Here is a 14,306-nt window from a genome sequence, read left to right on the forward strand (position 1 = left end):
ACAGCTGGCAGCAGAGCTGGAAGAAGAGGCCTGGGCACGGGGGCTCCCTTGTATTGTCCCCAGGGACCCCCAAGAACCCCCCACAAACCCACATTCCACCCAGCTCTTGGGTGGGCAGAACTTACCAACGTCTGAGTCTTTGTGGGTCTTGATGACCTCCGCCAGCTCAAAGTTCCCCGCGATGATGGCCACCTGTGGAGACGGGGCGGGGGGGGGGGCTCAGTGGCACCACCCTCTCCACCCCCGGGCCCAGGCCTTCTCAGGCTCCTGTCTCCTGGGGATGGTGGCCCTGAGCTCAGATCCAACCCCTGCCTGACCCACCACCCCTCATCTGCCCTGGACCCAGGAATCTCCTGAAGCATAAGACCTTCAGAGCTAAAACCAGGACAGTCTGAGGTACCCTGGGGCCCACTGATCCCCCCACCCACTCTCTACACACACCACCTTTCCCATCTCAGCTGTGGCCCCCCACTGCCTCCCACCTGTCCCTGTCACTCATCTGGTGTGCCAACAGGCCCACCACAGCCATCCTTGCTGGACAACGCAGTGGCCTGACCTGGTCTCCCCGTATCTCCTCTGTAGGCCCCAGCTGCCTCCATGGTCCAAAGGTCCCCAACTGCTCCCACACGTTGCAGACCACGTGGACCCTGCCCACCTAGTCATCCGTGTGCCAAGAACCAAACCGGGCCAGAGAAAGGGCTCGGAAACATTACCCAAATCAAGTCAGGAGTGGGGACCACCCCTCTGGCCCAACCACCCCTGGAAGGTCAGGCCCACCTGTTCTCTCCTGGTCCCAGCGTCCTCAGACCCTCCTCTCTCCCCGGAAGTGAAAGAGCTCACCCTCAGCAGTGACTGCCCCTGTGAGCCAATCACTGCTGGCCACTGGGTCCCCCACCTCACCCTGGGGCAGTTGCCTCAAGGGAAGTACCAAGGCCCACAGACCTGAGCCACAAAGACCCAGGCAGACACCCCCTGGGGCGGCCCCTCGCCTGCACCTGGAAGGCTGTCTGGCTGTTGTAGTTGCGGACATCCTTGTTGGCTCCACGGAAAAGCAGGACACGAGCACAGCTCTCCTGTCGGAGGGGTTGGAGGAGGGGTCTGGGTGTGACATACACACACACACACAGGGCGCGTGCACAGGGGTGCGGGGCACACCCCCCCCACCCACACACTTAACACAGGAGGAGTAGGTCAGGGGTACACATCACGTCCCACCTGGCCCAGAGGGCCCAGACGCACGCCATTCACACCTAGTTGCTCAGAACACCCGCGTTTCCAGGGAACAGGCGTGCCCACATAGGCCTTCAGGGCCACAGCTCACTGCAGAACGCAGAACACGCATGCACGGAGGGGCACAGGGTCAGAGGCACACATACGTGTGGTCACTGCCTGGGGTCAACTGTGCACACACACGTACACCTGCGGGCACACCTGGTTGTACAGGGCACAGATGTGCAGGGCCGTGTTCCCCGAGGCGTTCTGGGCCCCCATGTCAGCTCCGTAGAACAGCAGGTGCTCCAGGTGCTGCACGTGCCCAAAGCGGCAGGCCTGGAGGAAGAGGGAGGTGCTGCTGGGGGCCCCAACAGAGCCTGGGACCCCCACACTTGCTGATAGAGCTGGGAATGCCCTCTCCTGCAGAGAGAGCCGAGAACGCCCCACCCTCGCACGCCTGGACAGAGGGGGCTGCCCACCTGGTGGATCTCCTGCCAGCCATTCTCGTCAGTGGTCCCCAGCTGAGCATGGTCGTGCAGGAGCAGCTCACAGCAGAGGGCGTCCCCGCCCCCCAGGGCGCTGTGGTACAAGGGCGTCAGGCCACGGCTGTCCTTGTAGTCAGGTGAAGCGCCCAGGTCCAGCAGGGTCTGAAAGGGAGGAGCCACAGTGTCCATGCTGGGCCCCCTTCCTCCCCACCCCAGCCCACAGGCCCCTCCAGGCCAGGACCCCGGCACCGACCGTCAGAGCCTCTGCATTCCGCTGGCGGGTGGCGCAGTGCACAGCAGTGAGCCCGTCGCGCGTGCGGAAGTCCAGGTGAGCACCGCCATTCCTCAGCACCTTCAGCAGGTCCGTGGCATTGTCCAGCTGGGCCGCGAGGCTCAGGGGACACTCTGGGTTCCAAGAACATAGGAAAGTTACATCCCAGGCATTCCACGGCCATGGCCTTTCTTGCTCTGCATCTCACCTCCAGAGTCAGGGTCGTGGAAGTTGGGGTCCAGCCCCTTGTCCAGCAGGCGGGCCACCTTGTCTGTGCTGTGCAGCTGGATGTAGTCCATGAACTTCTTCAGGTTCGCCTGGAACACCCAACCACCCTGGTCAGGCCGCATCACAGCCACCAGCTCCTGACTGACACCTACCTTCCACCAGCCAGCCTCCAGCCCCCTGTGGAGACCTGCTGCCCTGCCCAGCTCCTCTGCTGGGCCCCAGTGCCCCAGCGTGCCCAGCCTGGAAGAGCCCAGGCCACCCAGGCGGGGCCCAGCCCCGTAGCCACATGGCTCCCAAGGGGGCTGGTTCCTTCTCTGGCGCATCCTTCTCAGGCAGGCACTCACCCCAAGGAAGACCTCTCCCCCAGAGGCCCCGCCCCACCAGCAGGGGTCCCTCCTGCAACAGGATTCTGCCTGTCTTTCATTCATTTGCCTAATCACATGTGAATTCACCCAACAAAGCCTCTCTGCCCGGGCTGCTGTGGCTCAGTGGACTGAGTGCCGGCTTGTGAACCAAAGAATCACAGGTTCGATTCCCAGTCAGGGCACGTGCCTGGGTTGCAGACCCAGTCCCTAGTAGGGGCTACATGGAAGCAACCACCCATTGATGTTTCTCTCCTTCTCTTTTTCTCTCCCTTCCCCTTTGTCTAAAAATAAGTAAATGAGGTCTTAAAAAATAACATCAACTTTTAAAAAGTAAGCATTAAAGAAAAAGCCTCCCTGAGCCCTGGCCGGAGGCCCCAGGCCATCCAGAGACACTCCGTGCACACCAGGGATAGGAGAGGGCGCCACAGGGACCGCGCCCCAGGAGGAGGTCTCCTCGTGTCACTTCAGGTCAGGAGGACTGAGGAGACCTCAGCTGCACCCAAGGTGGGTGGCGTGATGGTGGGCAGCTGGGGCCCAGGAAGGCAGAGACTGAAGACTCATCCTAAAAAGGGGTGGGACTCACTGAAGGTTAAGAGTCACCTGTGTCCTGTGGGTCACCGAGGACAGTTTTGGGAGAAGACAGTAAGAACCACAGGAGAAACCAAGGGTGGCGGGGCCACACAGGGGCCGATGGAGGGGGGGAGACCTTTCCACAGCAGTCTCTGTAGGCCCGGAGTGGCTGCAGAGGGGTCACAGAGGGGTCACTGGGGCACAGGGGTGACCCTGCTCAGAGGCCTCTTTTCGGCTCCAGAGAAGAGCAAATGTCCCCTGGTCCACAAGGCCTGCAGCCAGGCAGGTCTGGGGGCAGCCCCAGCCTCACCGGCTGTACAGCTGTGAGCAGGTCACTCAATTACTCTGGGTCTCAGCACCTTCGGATGCAAAATGGGGCAACAGTTCCTCCCAGGAGGCAGCTAATGAGACGCCCAATTCCAAGTGCCCAGTGCTGGCACCCACCACATGCTGGGCACCTTGCTCTCCCCCAGTGACCACATCAGGTGCTTGTTCACTTCTCTCCTGCCCAGGCTCTCACCGGGGTACGTGCCCTGTCACACCCCACCCCCACTAAGCCAAGGGAGGACCAGAGGGGTCAGCAAGATTCTGATCTGACCGGAACCCATCACCAGACCACCCACCCACAGTCATGATGCCCGGAGCCTGCGCTCAGCCCTCCAGCCCCCCGCTATACCCACTCTGAGCACAGGAGAAAAGAGACAGACTCAAAGCTGGGGGGACTGTGGTCAGCCCCAGGCTGGGGTGGAGGGGCTGGGAGCAGGGCTGGGGTGGAGGGTCCTCAATGAGGAGCTTTTAAAGGACATTTTTGACATCACAAAACCCCGTCTTCACCAAGGCAGGGAAATATGGGCCATGGTCCCCTCCCCAAGGCTGCCTCCCTACCTTGGTGTGAAGCTTCGCAAACTGCTTATCATCGATGAGGTTCTGGGCATAAACTCGCCTCTTGTATCGGAACTGCTCGGGAAAAGATAAGGCAGGGAGGAGCTGCCCACCTGGGCTGAGGGGAAGCACGCGCAGAACCCAGCCCTGCGTCCTCTGCCGCTCAGGCCTCATATTGATCGCCCACCCTCAACCACACCCCCCACCCCAGGCACAGATCCCATCCACACTGCCAAGGACACAGCCTACACCAAGCTCAGGGGAGACACCCACCCAGCTGTCCATGGCCTGCATGGTCTTTCTGTCCCAGGAAAACCCCCATCTCTTCCTAGATCCTGTTTCAGGTACACCCCCTCTCAGTACAACTGACCCTACTTCCCTGGGCCACCACAGAGGCCAAGCCCACTTGGAGCTCAGCAACCATAATGCCTATTTCATTGCTCATTACTCAGGGCACCGCTAGTCTGTGTCCCCAGTCCAAACAAGGCACTCGATGGCCTGCACAGCAGACAGGGGTGAGCAAATGAGGAACGCCTGGCTTCGCCTTCCTGGAGCGGCAGCAGCGGGGCAGATGAACACACAGATAATGCGCTGGCTTACTCCACACCCGCTCTGGGTGCCCGCCGGCTCACACCCCACCTTGCAGCGCCACGTTCAGAGCTCCCGCCGCACGCAGCTGCCTGCAGGCCGGGCACACTGCTCCCTGCACACCGCACACATGGTTTCCTACAGGCCCCGCGCACACCACACACATCACTCCCTGCGCTCGCTGCACGCAGACCCCCGCTTCCACACGACTCCTCTGCGGGTGTTCCTCACGGCTGAGCCCTTCACTGCTCATGCCGCGGAGCTAGGTGGTCGCGCCACGCGCGCCCGCCTCCATCCCGCTGCTCACCTCCAGGTAGGGTAGGGGCGTGTCCAGGTTAGGCGGGTACTCCTGCAGGAGCCGCTCCTCGTCCAGGAACTTGCCGGCGCGGCCTCGGGAAGGCGGCTGGAAGAGCCCGTAGTTGAGTGCGTCCTGGAGGCTGTGGTTGAGGGCGCAGAGCACGCGCTGCTTGGCGGCCCACACGGGCGCGGTCGGATCCAGGCGCAGGCACTTCTGCGGTGGAGCGAGTTCATGAGCACCGGCCAGCCCTGCGAAGCGGCGCGCTGGGCACCGAGTCCCGGGGTCCCCTCGGGAGTCCCGGGCGCAGGAGCCCGAGCCGCGGACCCCGCGCCTCCGCGGCCCGCGGGCGAGGCCCCGCCCTGAGGGCGGTGCTTCCCGGGCCCCGCCCCGCGGGGGTGATGGGGAGGGTCCCAACGGAGGCGGCGGGGGAGGGGTGAGTAGCCGCGGGCCTGGGGTCTCCGGCGCCCAGCTCCCAGCGCGCGGGTGGGATTGGGGGCTGGGATGAGGAGGGCGAGGGCGCTGCGGAGACCCGGGCAGCGGGGCTCACCGTCTGCTGGAGGTCCGGGATGCCTACGCGCACGACCACGAAGCTGGCCCCGGGGCCGTCCATCCCCGCGCCGGGGCCGGGGCCGGGGCCGATCGCCGCAGGGAGAGGGGCGCTCGGGGACTCCGCGGGGCGCCCCGGCCCCGCCTCGCCCCCCGCCGGAGCCCCGTTGGCCGCGCCGTGCGGGAGGGGGCCGGGGGGGGCTGGGGCCGGGGCCGGCGCGGGGGGCAGCGGCGCCGAGGGCTCCGCAGGGGCGGCGGCGTTGGTAGCGGCGGCAGCACGGCTCGGCTGCATGGGCCCCGGCTCCGCGCGGCGCTGCCTTCCCCGGGGGCGGGGGCGGCGGGGGGAGGGGGCCTGCGCGGCGAGGGAAGCGGGGGCGGCCAGGGGGCTGCGCCGGAGGCGGGGGGCCGGCCGGCCTCAGGGCAGCCCTGGGGCGGGGGCGAGGGGGCCTGTGGGGGTTCGGGGCGCGGTGAGAGGGTTCGCGCGGAGGGTGGGGCCGCGCCACGGGGCGGGGGCCCCGGGGGCTGTGCCGGGGTGCGGGGCGCCCTAGGCCTCGCGGCGGGGGAGTGGCTGAGCAGCTGGGGCCGCGCGCGGGCTTCGGCTGCGAGAGGGCGTCCGCGGACGGCCGCGGAGGTTGCGGTGCGGGGCTCCCGGAGCTGGGGTGGGGGTCCCGTTGTGCACCAGGAGGAAAGGCAGGGAGGGGAGAGAAAATCAGGAGCATTAGTTTCCAGGAGTAGCAGCTTCTCCCCCACTCTGCCGACCTCCTCGCCGCACTCCACCCCAGGCCGGGGCATGGGGCAGGGGCCGGACCTGCCCGGGTCCTGGGGGTGAGAAGGCGAAGACCTCGGAGCTCCCCACTGCCGGAGCCGCTTCACCTCGAGACTGGACCCTCAGGGCCACAGCGTTCCCGGGGTCCTCCCACCCGTAGCCGACTTTAGGGAGTTCTCTCCGGACTCTGAGACTCGCCTCCCCCTCCCTGCTGGACTCCGGATTCCCAGATCCAGCGCCTGTCGCCCCCTCCCCGTCACCTTAGAGACGACAGGATGGGGGCGCGACCTACGAGAAAGGGCTTAGGGGAGGGGGCGCTACTAGACTCCACCTGCAGCAGGAAGTGAATTTTAGTTTTACCCGTTGTCGTGGCAACGCGGGCGGGGGTGACGAGTGGGCGGAGGAGCTGGGAGCGCGGCGAAGAAAGTGGCTCAGGCACCACCGCCCCATCGGCGCGTGCCAGGCCCCCGCCCCGAGAGCTTCCCAAAAGCCACCCCAGTGCTGCGGACACTGTGATCCCGAGGCCGCGGGAGCGCAGCGCAGCCGTTCGACGTCGCGATGACCCTAAACTCCAAAGAGACAGCTCCCGACTCCCACAGACCTCTCTCCTCGCACCTTCATTCTTCCCCGAAAAAGAGGCACAGACCCCCTCACACAGCGCTCGCGTCCCAGAGGGCACCCTGACAACCTTCGCGGGACAGCCTCTGACACCTGGGGTGGGGCGGGGCGGTGGCGCGGACCCCAGCCTTCCCCAGAGCAGCCCGGATTCCCTGAGCCTCCCAAGAATAAACTTGAATGAACCCACACACAGAAAACCTCCCTGCCCTTCCCCATGGCAACCTGGAAACACCCAGTCCCACAGGGAAATGGTGGCACCCCCTCCAAGAACACCCCGCAGCCCGCAGAGTTGCCTTGACCACTACCTGCCCGCCACCCCCTGCCATACCCCCTCGTTGCCTCTAGTCCACCCTGGAGCAGGGCCACCTCCCAAGCACCAGCCCTGACCCCTGAGGTAGGCCTGGGTCTCACCACCTCTCCCACCGACCTTACTTAGGGGAAATCTCTGCCTCGGAGGATTCCACTGACCCCTCAGAGCCGAGTCTCCAGCGCTGTCTGTGGCTCAGACACTCCCCGCCCAGAAGGCCGGCCCCAGGATGCCCAGATCTCCCACCCCTGCCCAGGCTCTTCCAAGGCCACTGGCCTGGCCTGAGCAAGGGAACTGAGGGTCTCCTGGGGGCTGGAGCAGGATGGGAGGGGTGGGGAAATCGGGGAGCAGGAAGGGGTGGTTGGAAGCCCACTTATCTGCAGGAAGCACCTTGGGAAGCCTGAGGGCTGGCTTTCCTGGCCCAGCCCTGGAGAGAGGAAACTACAGCTTCCGGCAGTCTGTGCCTCCACCATCTTCCTGCCCCTTCCCGCTTCTTCCCTCCCCAAGTCACCCAGGCCCCCAACACCACAGCTTACTTGCCATCCCCACCACTACCTCCACCTGCCTTTGCTCCTACTGTGGCCCCTGCAAGGCCCTGGGCAAGCTCACCAGAGTCCTTGACTGACCGGGCTGCAGCAGGGTGACCACACCTCTTCCCAACCTAGACTTCCATCAGCCCTAGGCCTCTGCCATCTTCCTGCAAACCTGCCCTGAGCACACGCCTACCTGCCCACCCAGCCTGGATTCGTGGGGGCCCCTTCAGCCTCCCAGGGCCTCCCCACTGGAGACAACTGCCGTGGGACTCCTGGCCTTTGGGGTCCAAGGCCCAGCGCAGCCCAGAGATACCAGGGCCCTTGCTCAGCGCCTGTGCCACAAAGTGCTTGGCGCCCAGGATGGCACCGAATGCATGAAATCCCGGCTTGCACTCCCCCAGTGCCTCCACCACCCAGGCAACAGCAAAAATAACATACCCAGAAGCGCTGTGCCCACCTCTCGGCCTCACCCTTGCACTGTCCCTGCTGTGTGGTGGGTTTACAGAGCAGGGAGCCACAGGACAGGGTGTGTCTGCCCTTCATTTTGTTAGGACTGAAAGGCTCCTTGCCACCTCCCCTACACCACCTGGTCCCCTGCCTCAGGAGGCCCACCTTTGCCACCCCTGCCCACCTTCCTGGCCCAGTCCCTCCCCCTTGGCTCCATAGTCTGTCCTTGAAAGTGAGGACCCACCTGAGCATGGCCTCCTTTCTTTCATCAGGACCCGGATTCCAGAAAGACCCATTGTTCTCACCATCCTTGCTTCCTTCCCACGTTCTCCCACCACAAACAGGCTTCTTGGGGCCTGGAGGAGCTCGTGTGGGCCGATCACCCAGAACAGCAGCTGGGCAAACCCAGCACCCGAGGCACGGGCCCCAGGCCTCAGCCCCCACTCCCCGCCCTCCATGACCCAGATGCCTACCTCTTACCCCCTTGGATGCCACTTCCTCACATGAATCCCAATAGTGCCCTTCCTCAGGCCTCTGCCACCATGGCCCGGCCCCACAGTGCCCCTGGACTGACCCCCCAAGCCTTCTCTCCTGTCTCACGGGATGCCCCCTTGAACCCTCACCCCCTTGGTTTCCGTGACGACTCATGGGGGCAAGGACTTGTGTGATCAAGCCCGCCTGCCTGCCCTTCCTTTCTCCCAGTCCCCTCTCTCCCCAAGTATCCCCACCCCACCCCCGCCACCACTCGCTCCAATGTGCTGTTTTCCCACAGCACCTACTGTCTCCTAACCACCACAGTGTAGGCTCTCTGGGCAGAGGGGGCCTGGCCTGTTGGGTTTGCACGTGTCCAGGCCCTGAGATCGTGCATGGCACACAGGGGGGCACACTCAGCATACCCTTGCTGAGTAGAGAAATCAAAGCTTCTATGCTCATTTCTAGGCTGCTCACACCCACCTTCCTTCGGGTCAGCCGTCCCCTCAACTCCAGAGCATCTGGTGGGAGGCAGGAATCCTGGAAGGTTCAGTTGGCTATGAAACTGTCTGGATCGGGTGTCTTTTCTGTGGGTAGATTTTTTATTGCTCGTGGTTATTAATATCCATCAGTATATTTAGGTTCTCTTTCATCCCGAGTCTGATCTGTTAAATTTAATTTTTCTAGGAATGTAAATCTATTTCTACAGAATCAGCTTTTCATCTTGTTAATCTCCTTTATTTTCTATGTTTTATTTTGTCTTTATTTTTCTCTGCTTTTCCTTTCATTTTGCTGTGAGCCCTTTTCCAGTTTCTTCAGTGCACACTCAACTCCACTGTCAGTCTCTGTCTTTTCTGACAAGCGTTTAAGGCTGTAAGTTCCCAGGTGCTGCTTTAGTTCTGGCCCTGAAGTTTTGAGAAGTAGTATTTTTTTAATATTTTATTTATTTATTTTTAGAAAGGGGAAGGGAATGAGTAAGAGTGGCAGGGAAACTGTGTGGTTACCTCTCATGTGTCCCCTACTGGGGACCTGGCCTGCAGCCCAGGCCTGTGCCCTGACTGGGAATCGAACCGGCGACCCTTTGCTTCCCAGGCCCGCGCTCAGTCCACTGAGCTACACCAGCCAGGGCTGATAAGTAGCATTTTTAATTTCTTGTTCTGATTTCCTAATATCAGTCACATTTTTTTTGGCCTGGGAATTGCAGAAAAGTAGGCTTATTTAAATTTTCAAATGCCGCTAGGTTGTTTTTTTAAAGGAGGGCTAGCCCTTGGACACTGATCTCTCGTTTTATTGCATTATGGACATAGGAGGTGGTCTCAGTAATACTGGTCGTTGGGGATTTGGGGAAGACGTTTTTCTAGCCATGGACATGGTCTAATTTGGGGAAGCTTTCCCATCTGTTCAGTAGGAATTGTGGGAGATACACACACACACACACACACACACCCCTCAAGTTTGCTAGTTGCGTTGTTCTGTCCCCTTTGTAGTGCCCATCTCCCTGATTTCAGAATCACCAGGAGAGGTGGGTGGAAGTCCTGCCGCTGCGGCAGTGGCTTGAGCAGCCTGTCCGTGAAGTTCTCCCAGTGTGGGTTCTATTTGTTTTTGGATGCTGGCAGGTTTAGAATTATAATGGCTTCCTGATAAAGTGTTCCTTTTATCATTAAATGGTAGTCCTCTTTGTCCCTAATACTGCCTTTGGCCTTAATTGCATTTTTTCAATAAATCGTGTACGCACAGCATTTTTTTCTGAGTATGGGCCTCATATGTCTCTCCCGTCCTTTTCCTTTTACCCTCTGTGGGTCGTGGCTTAGGGGTGTTCCCAGTGGAGGGCCTGTGTGGCTAGATTGTCTTTAATCTCACGATTTTCAGCCTTTAATAGTGTGTTAGTTATGATTAGTAGCCTTTAAATGACTCTTACCCTTTTATTTCTCCCCTCCATCTGACTGGTCCAGTTCTTTATCCCACTTTTCCTCCACTCCTATTGGTTTGGAAGCTGTGCATTCTCTGTCTATAATGTTTACATGTGGACTTGAAGTTTTTATCTACATAATCAACAAAGTTAGTTAACATCTCTGCCTTCCCTCGGCACACTGAGAATTCAAAAAACTCTAACTGCTGTCACCCCTCCCTCAACATCTATCAGTGAGTGCCTGCCACGCGGACCAAGCCGCCTGCTAACCGGTTTCTTCCCTCACTGCTCCCTCTCCCATGCCACTCCCTCTTTCACGGTTGCTTCCTCCTGAAAGTATATACATTGTCGCTTGTTTAAAGATTTTATTTATCTTTAGAGGGGAAGGGAAGGAGAGAGGAAGAGAAATATCAATGTATGGTTGCCTCTCATGGGTCCCCTACTGGGGACTGGCCTGCAACCCAGGCTTGTGCCCTGACTGGGAATTGAACCATCAGGGAATCAAACCTCTTTTCTCTGGTTTGCCGGCCCGTGCTCAATCCACTGAGCTACACCAGCCGGGGCTGTAGATTGTTTCGTAATGAATGTCCAGTAGTGACAAATTCAGTCTTTGAAATATCTTATTTCACCCCATTCTTGAATGATAATTTAATCAATGTGGAATTTTAAAAAATATTTTATTTCTTTATTTTTAGATAGAGCGGGAGGGAGGGAGAAAGAAGGAGAGGAAAGTCAGTGTGTGGTTGCCTCTTGTGCGCCCCCTACTGGGGACCTGGCCTGCAGCCCAGGCATGTGCCCTGACTGGGAATGGAACTTCGACCTTTCACTTCACAGGCCCGTGCTCAGTCCACTGAGCCACAGCAGCTGGGACTAAGCAGTATAGAATTTTAAATTGACAGTTATTTTCCTCTCAATACTTAGAAAATTTTCCTTTCTGTGTGCTGTATTCTGGGTAATCTTCCCAATCCTGGCTTCCATTTTACTAATTCTTTCTTTGGCTCTGTTTAATCTGCTGTTAATCCCATCCATAGACTTTTTTCCACAGTGTTTTCAATTTCAGTAATCATAGATTTTATTTCTGGAAACCCATCGTCAAATCAGCCTACTCTTTTTTGTATTGTTTTTAAAAATGTAATACAATTTTCAAACTTCTTTTGTCTTTAACCATTTAAAATATTTGCTTTTTAATTTCTAGTCAGTAGTTCCACTGTGTGAAGTTTCAGGTGGTCTAATCTTGCTCCTTGTGTTGGGCACTAACTCTCACTCATGGTAGATTATCTCTGTGGGAACTTTGAGATCTGAGGTCATGAATTCACTGGAGCCATATTTATGTGGGAATCCAGAGCAGCCTCAGGGTGTCCCTTCAGAGGAGCGCCACTAGCCCAGGACTTCTTTTATGTTGACGTCTTGGCTTGGCAGTCCTGGGGACTACAAAGAATAATATGATTCAAACTCCACAGTGGATGGAAACAGGCAATAGTTGCAACTTTGAGAGAGATTTTTCCACAGGAAGACCACCACAAAGCTTTATGAAAGTTACTTAAGTAAAAAAAGAAATGTGTAGCCCTGGCTGGTGTGCCTCAGTGGATTGAGTGCGAACCAAAGGGTCACTGGTTTGATTCCCCGTCAGGGCATATGCCTGGGTTGCAGGGCAGGTCCCCAGCTGGGGGCGCGCGAGAGGCAACCACACATTGCTGTTTCTCTCCCCTTCTTTCTCCTTCCCTCCCCCTCTCTTGATAAATAAATACATAAATTTAAAAAAGAAATATGCAGTAGGAATCATGAGAATGGATTCCTTGCTCAGGTTTTTGAGTGCTGCGTGTTGTTCTAAGTGTAAGGCATGTATGCACTCTTTCCGTTGTCTCAAAGCACGGCCAAGGCCCCGACCTCATCCTCACCCAGCAGGTGAGGGAACAGAAGCAACCAGGAGGACATAACTGAGCACGACCTAATTTACATGTGGCTCGTCCACAGGGAAACCAGGATTTGAACGCTGGCAGATGTCACGAGACCCGCGCAGAGCCAGTAAGAATCGTGCCCTGGGATTTTACCTCTCACAAGTGAGGGCAGAAGCTCTTTTTCCACTCTTGGGGTACACAGGAGAGATGTGAATTCAGCAGCTGCTGGTGGCCAAGGTTGCGGCCTTAGAAGACAGCACACTGGAAGCATACTGACACGGGAGGCAAGGGGGGCCCCGAAGGGGCTTGAGGCCCTAAACTTAGGCCCTGAAATTATTTAGCACTTCTACTTTTCTTGCATTTGGTTGGAAGCCCACACAGTGGACATGGTGAAGGACTGGCCTTAGAGCAGGTGCCTTGAGTAGAATCCCAGTTCAGCCACCAAACCCCCAGGTGGCCAGAGGAAGCTGTTCAGCCCCCCTGGGTCTCTGTGTGTGCTCTGGTAAGTTGGGGAAGATGGTAACAATGGTTTCGCACCCTCATTCATCGTGGCCTCGTGCCAGGCCCTATTTCCAGTGTTGGGTAGGAGGTGGTACCTGCCTTCAGGGGCTCACAAGTCGGGGCCTGGCTTGCTGGCCCATTGTGTGGGCCAGGTGAAGCAGGGGATGCAAGATGCTTACCGTGTGCCTGGTATGTAGTGCACTTCAGAGGAGCACCTCTAGCCTAGGACTTGTTTTTGAGTAAATGCTCAAATTTTTATTATCCTAAAGCTAGTTCACATTTGGTTTCTGTCGTCTCAACCAAAGAAGTGCCTTCTCATAAACATTCTTCAGTATTGAGGCAAAGCGTAGAGCGAGCTGATCTGTGTTGTATATTCTTAGAAAGAACATTAGACTTAGAGTATTATTTTAACAGTAAAGTGGAAGGGGAAAAATACCTACCTAGTTAATTTCACATTAAGAATTTCAATTACCTTTTCATTCAAGATTGTATTTTGCTCATGTTTACCTCTCCCTCCCAAAGGTCACTAACAATTCAAGAAGGTTATTTTTTAAAGAGTTTACTTATTTATTTTTAAGGAGAGGAAGGGAGAGAGAAGAGAGGGAGAGAAACATCAATGTGTGTTTGCTTCTCGCATGCCCCCTACTGGGAAACTGGCTGGCAACCCAAGCATGTGCCCTGACTGGGAAATGAACCAGTTACCCTTTGGTTCACAGGCCGGTACTCAATCCACTGACACACACCAGCCAGGGCAGGGTTTCTTTTTTCTTTTTTTTTAAGATTTTATTTATTTATCTTAGAGGGGAAGGGAAGGAGAGAGAGAGACGGACATCAATGTATGGTTGCCTCTCATGCATCCCCTGCCGGGAACCCGGAACTGGCCTGCAACCCAGGCATGTGCCCTGATCTGGAACCAAACCGCGATCGTGTGGTTTGCAGGCCCGTACTCAATCCAGTGACCTACACCAGCCAGGGCATTTTTTAAATGGTAAAAAAATACATAACAAAATTGACCATGTTGACCATTTTTAAGTGTGCAGCGTGGTAGGATCGTAAAGAACAATATAGATTTTTAAATAATAAATTCAGCCCTGGCTGGTGTAGTTCAGTGGATTGAGCGCAGGCCTGCGAACCACACGATCGCAGTTTGATTCCCAGTCAGGGCACATGCCTGGGTTGCAGGCCAGTTCTCAGCAGGGGACACACCAGAGGCAACCACACATTGATATTTCTCTCCCTCTCTCCTTCCCTCCCCCTCTAAAAATAAATAAATAAAATCTTTAAAATAATAATAAGTTCATCCCAGTGTTGAAAGACAGGAGCATGGGTTATGGATGGCTGGCAATTTAAGGGATCTCTGGGTTCATGGTGCAGATGGAATCAGGAAATGCCAAAGACAGCAGAAGCTGAA

The 14,306-nt window shown here is 57.5% G+C and overlaps 1 protein-coding gene across 1 annotated transcript in view; it reads right to left on the reverse strand.

Moving 5' to 3' along the window:
* Positions 1-5,831, reverse strand: part of SHANK3 (SH3 and multiple ankyrin repeat domains 3) — a 45,587-nt gene extending 39,756 nt beyond the window's left edge. Inside the window, exons 1-9 of the mRNA XM_037048596.1 lie at positions 5,447-5,831; positions 4,909-5,112; positions 4,017-4,088; positions 2,177-2,285; positions 1,951-2,102; positions 1,692-1,859; positions 1,432-1,548; positions 996-1,073; positions 126-192 (exon numbers count right to left, since the gene is read on the reverse strand). Of these exons, the coding sequence (XP_036904491.1) occupies positions 126-192; positions 996-1,073; positions 1,432-1,548; positions 1,692-1,859; positions 1,951-2,102; positions 2,177-2,285; positions 4,017-4,088; positions 4,909-5,112; positions 5,447-5,737 (1,258 nt within the window). The 5' untranslated portion in view covers positions 5,738-5,831. The remainder of the gene's footprint in view (positions 1-125; positions 193-995; positions 1,074-1,431; positions 1,549-1,691; positions 1,860-1,950; positions 2,103-2,176; positions 2,286-4,016; positions 4,089-4,908; positions 5,113-5,446) is intronic.
* Between the last annotated feature and the right edge of the window lie 8,475 nt (positions 5,832-14,306).

This window comes from Sturnira hondurensis, unplaced genomic scaffold (assembly GCF_014824575.4).
Source record: "Sturnira hondurensis isolate 20B ecotype Veracruz unplaced genomic scaffold, ASM1482457v3 Scaffold0000780, whole genome shotgun sequence".
Lineage (NCBI taxonomy): Eukaryota > Metazoa > Chordata > Mammalia > Chiroptera > Phyllostomidae > Sturnira > Sturnira hondurensis.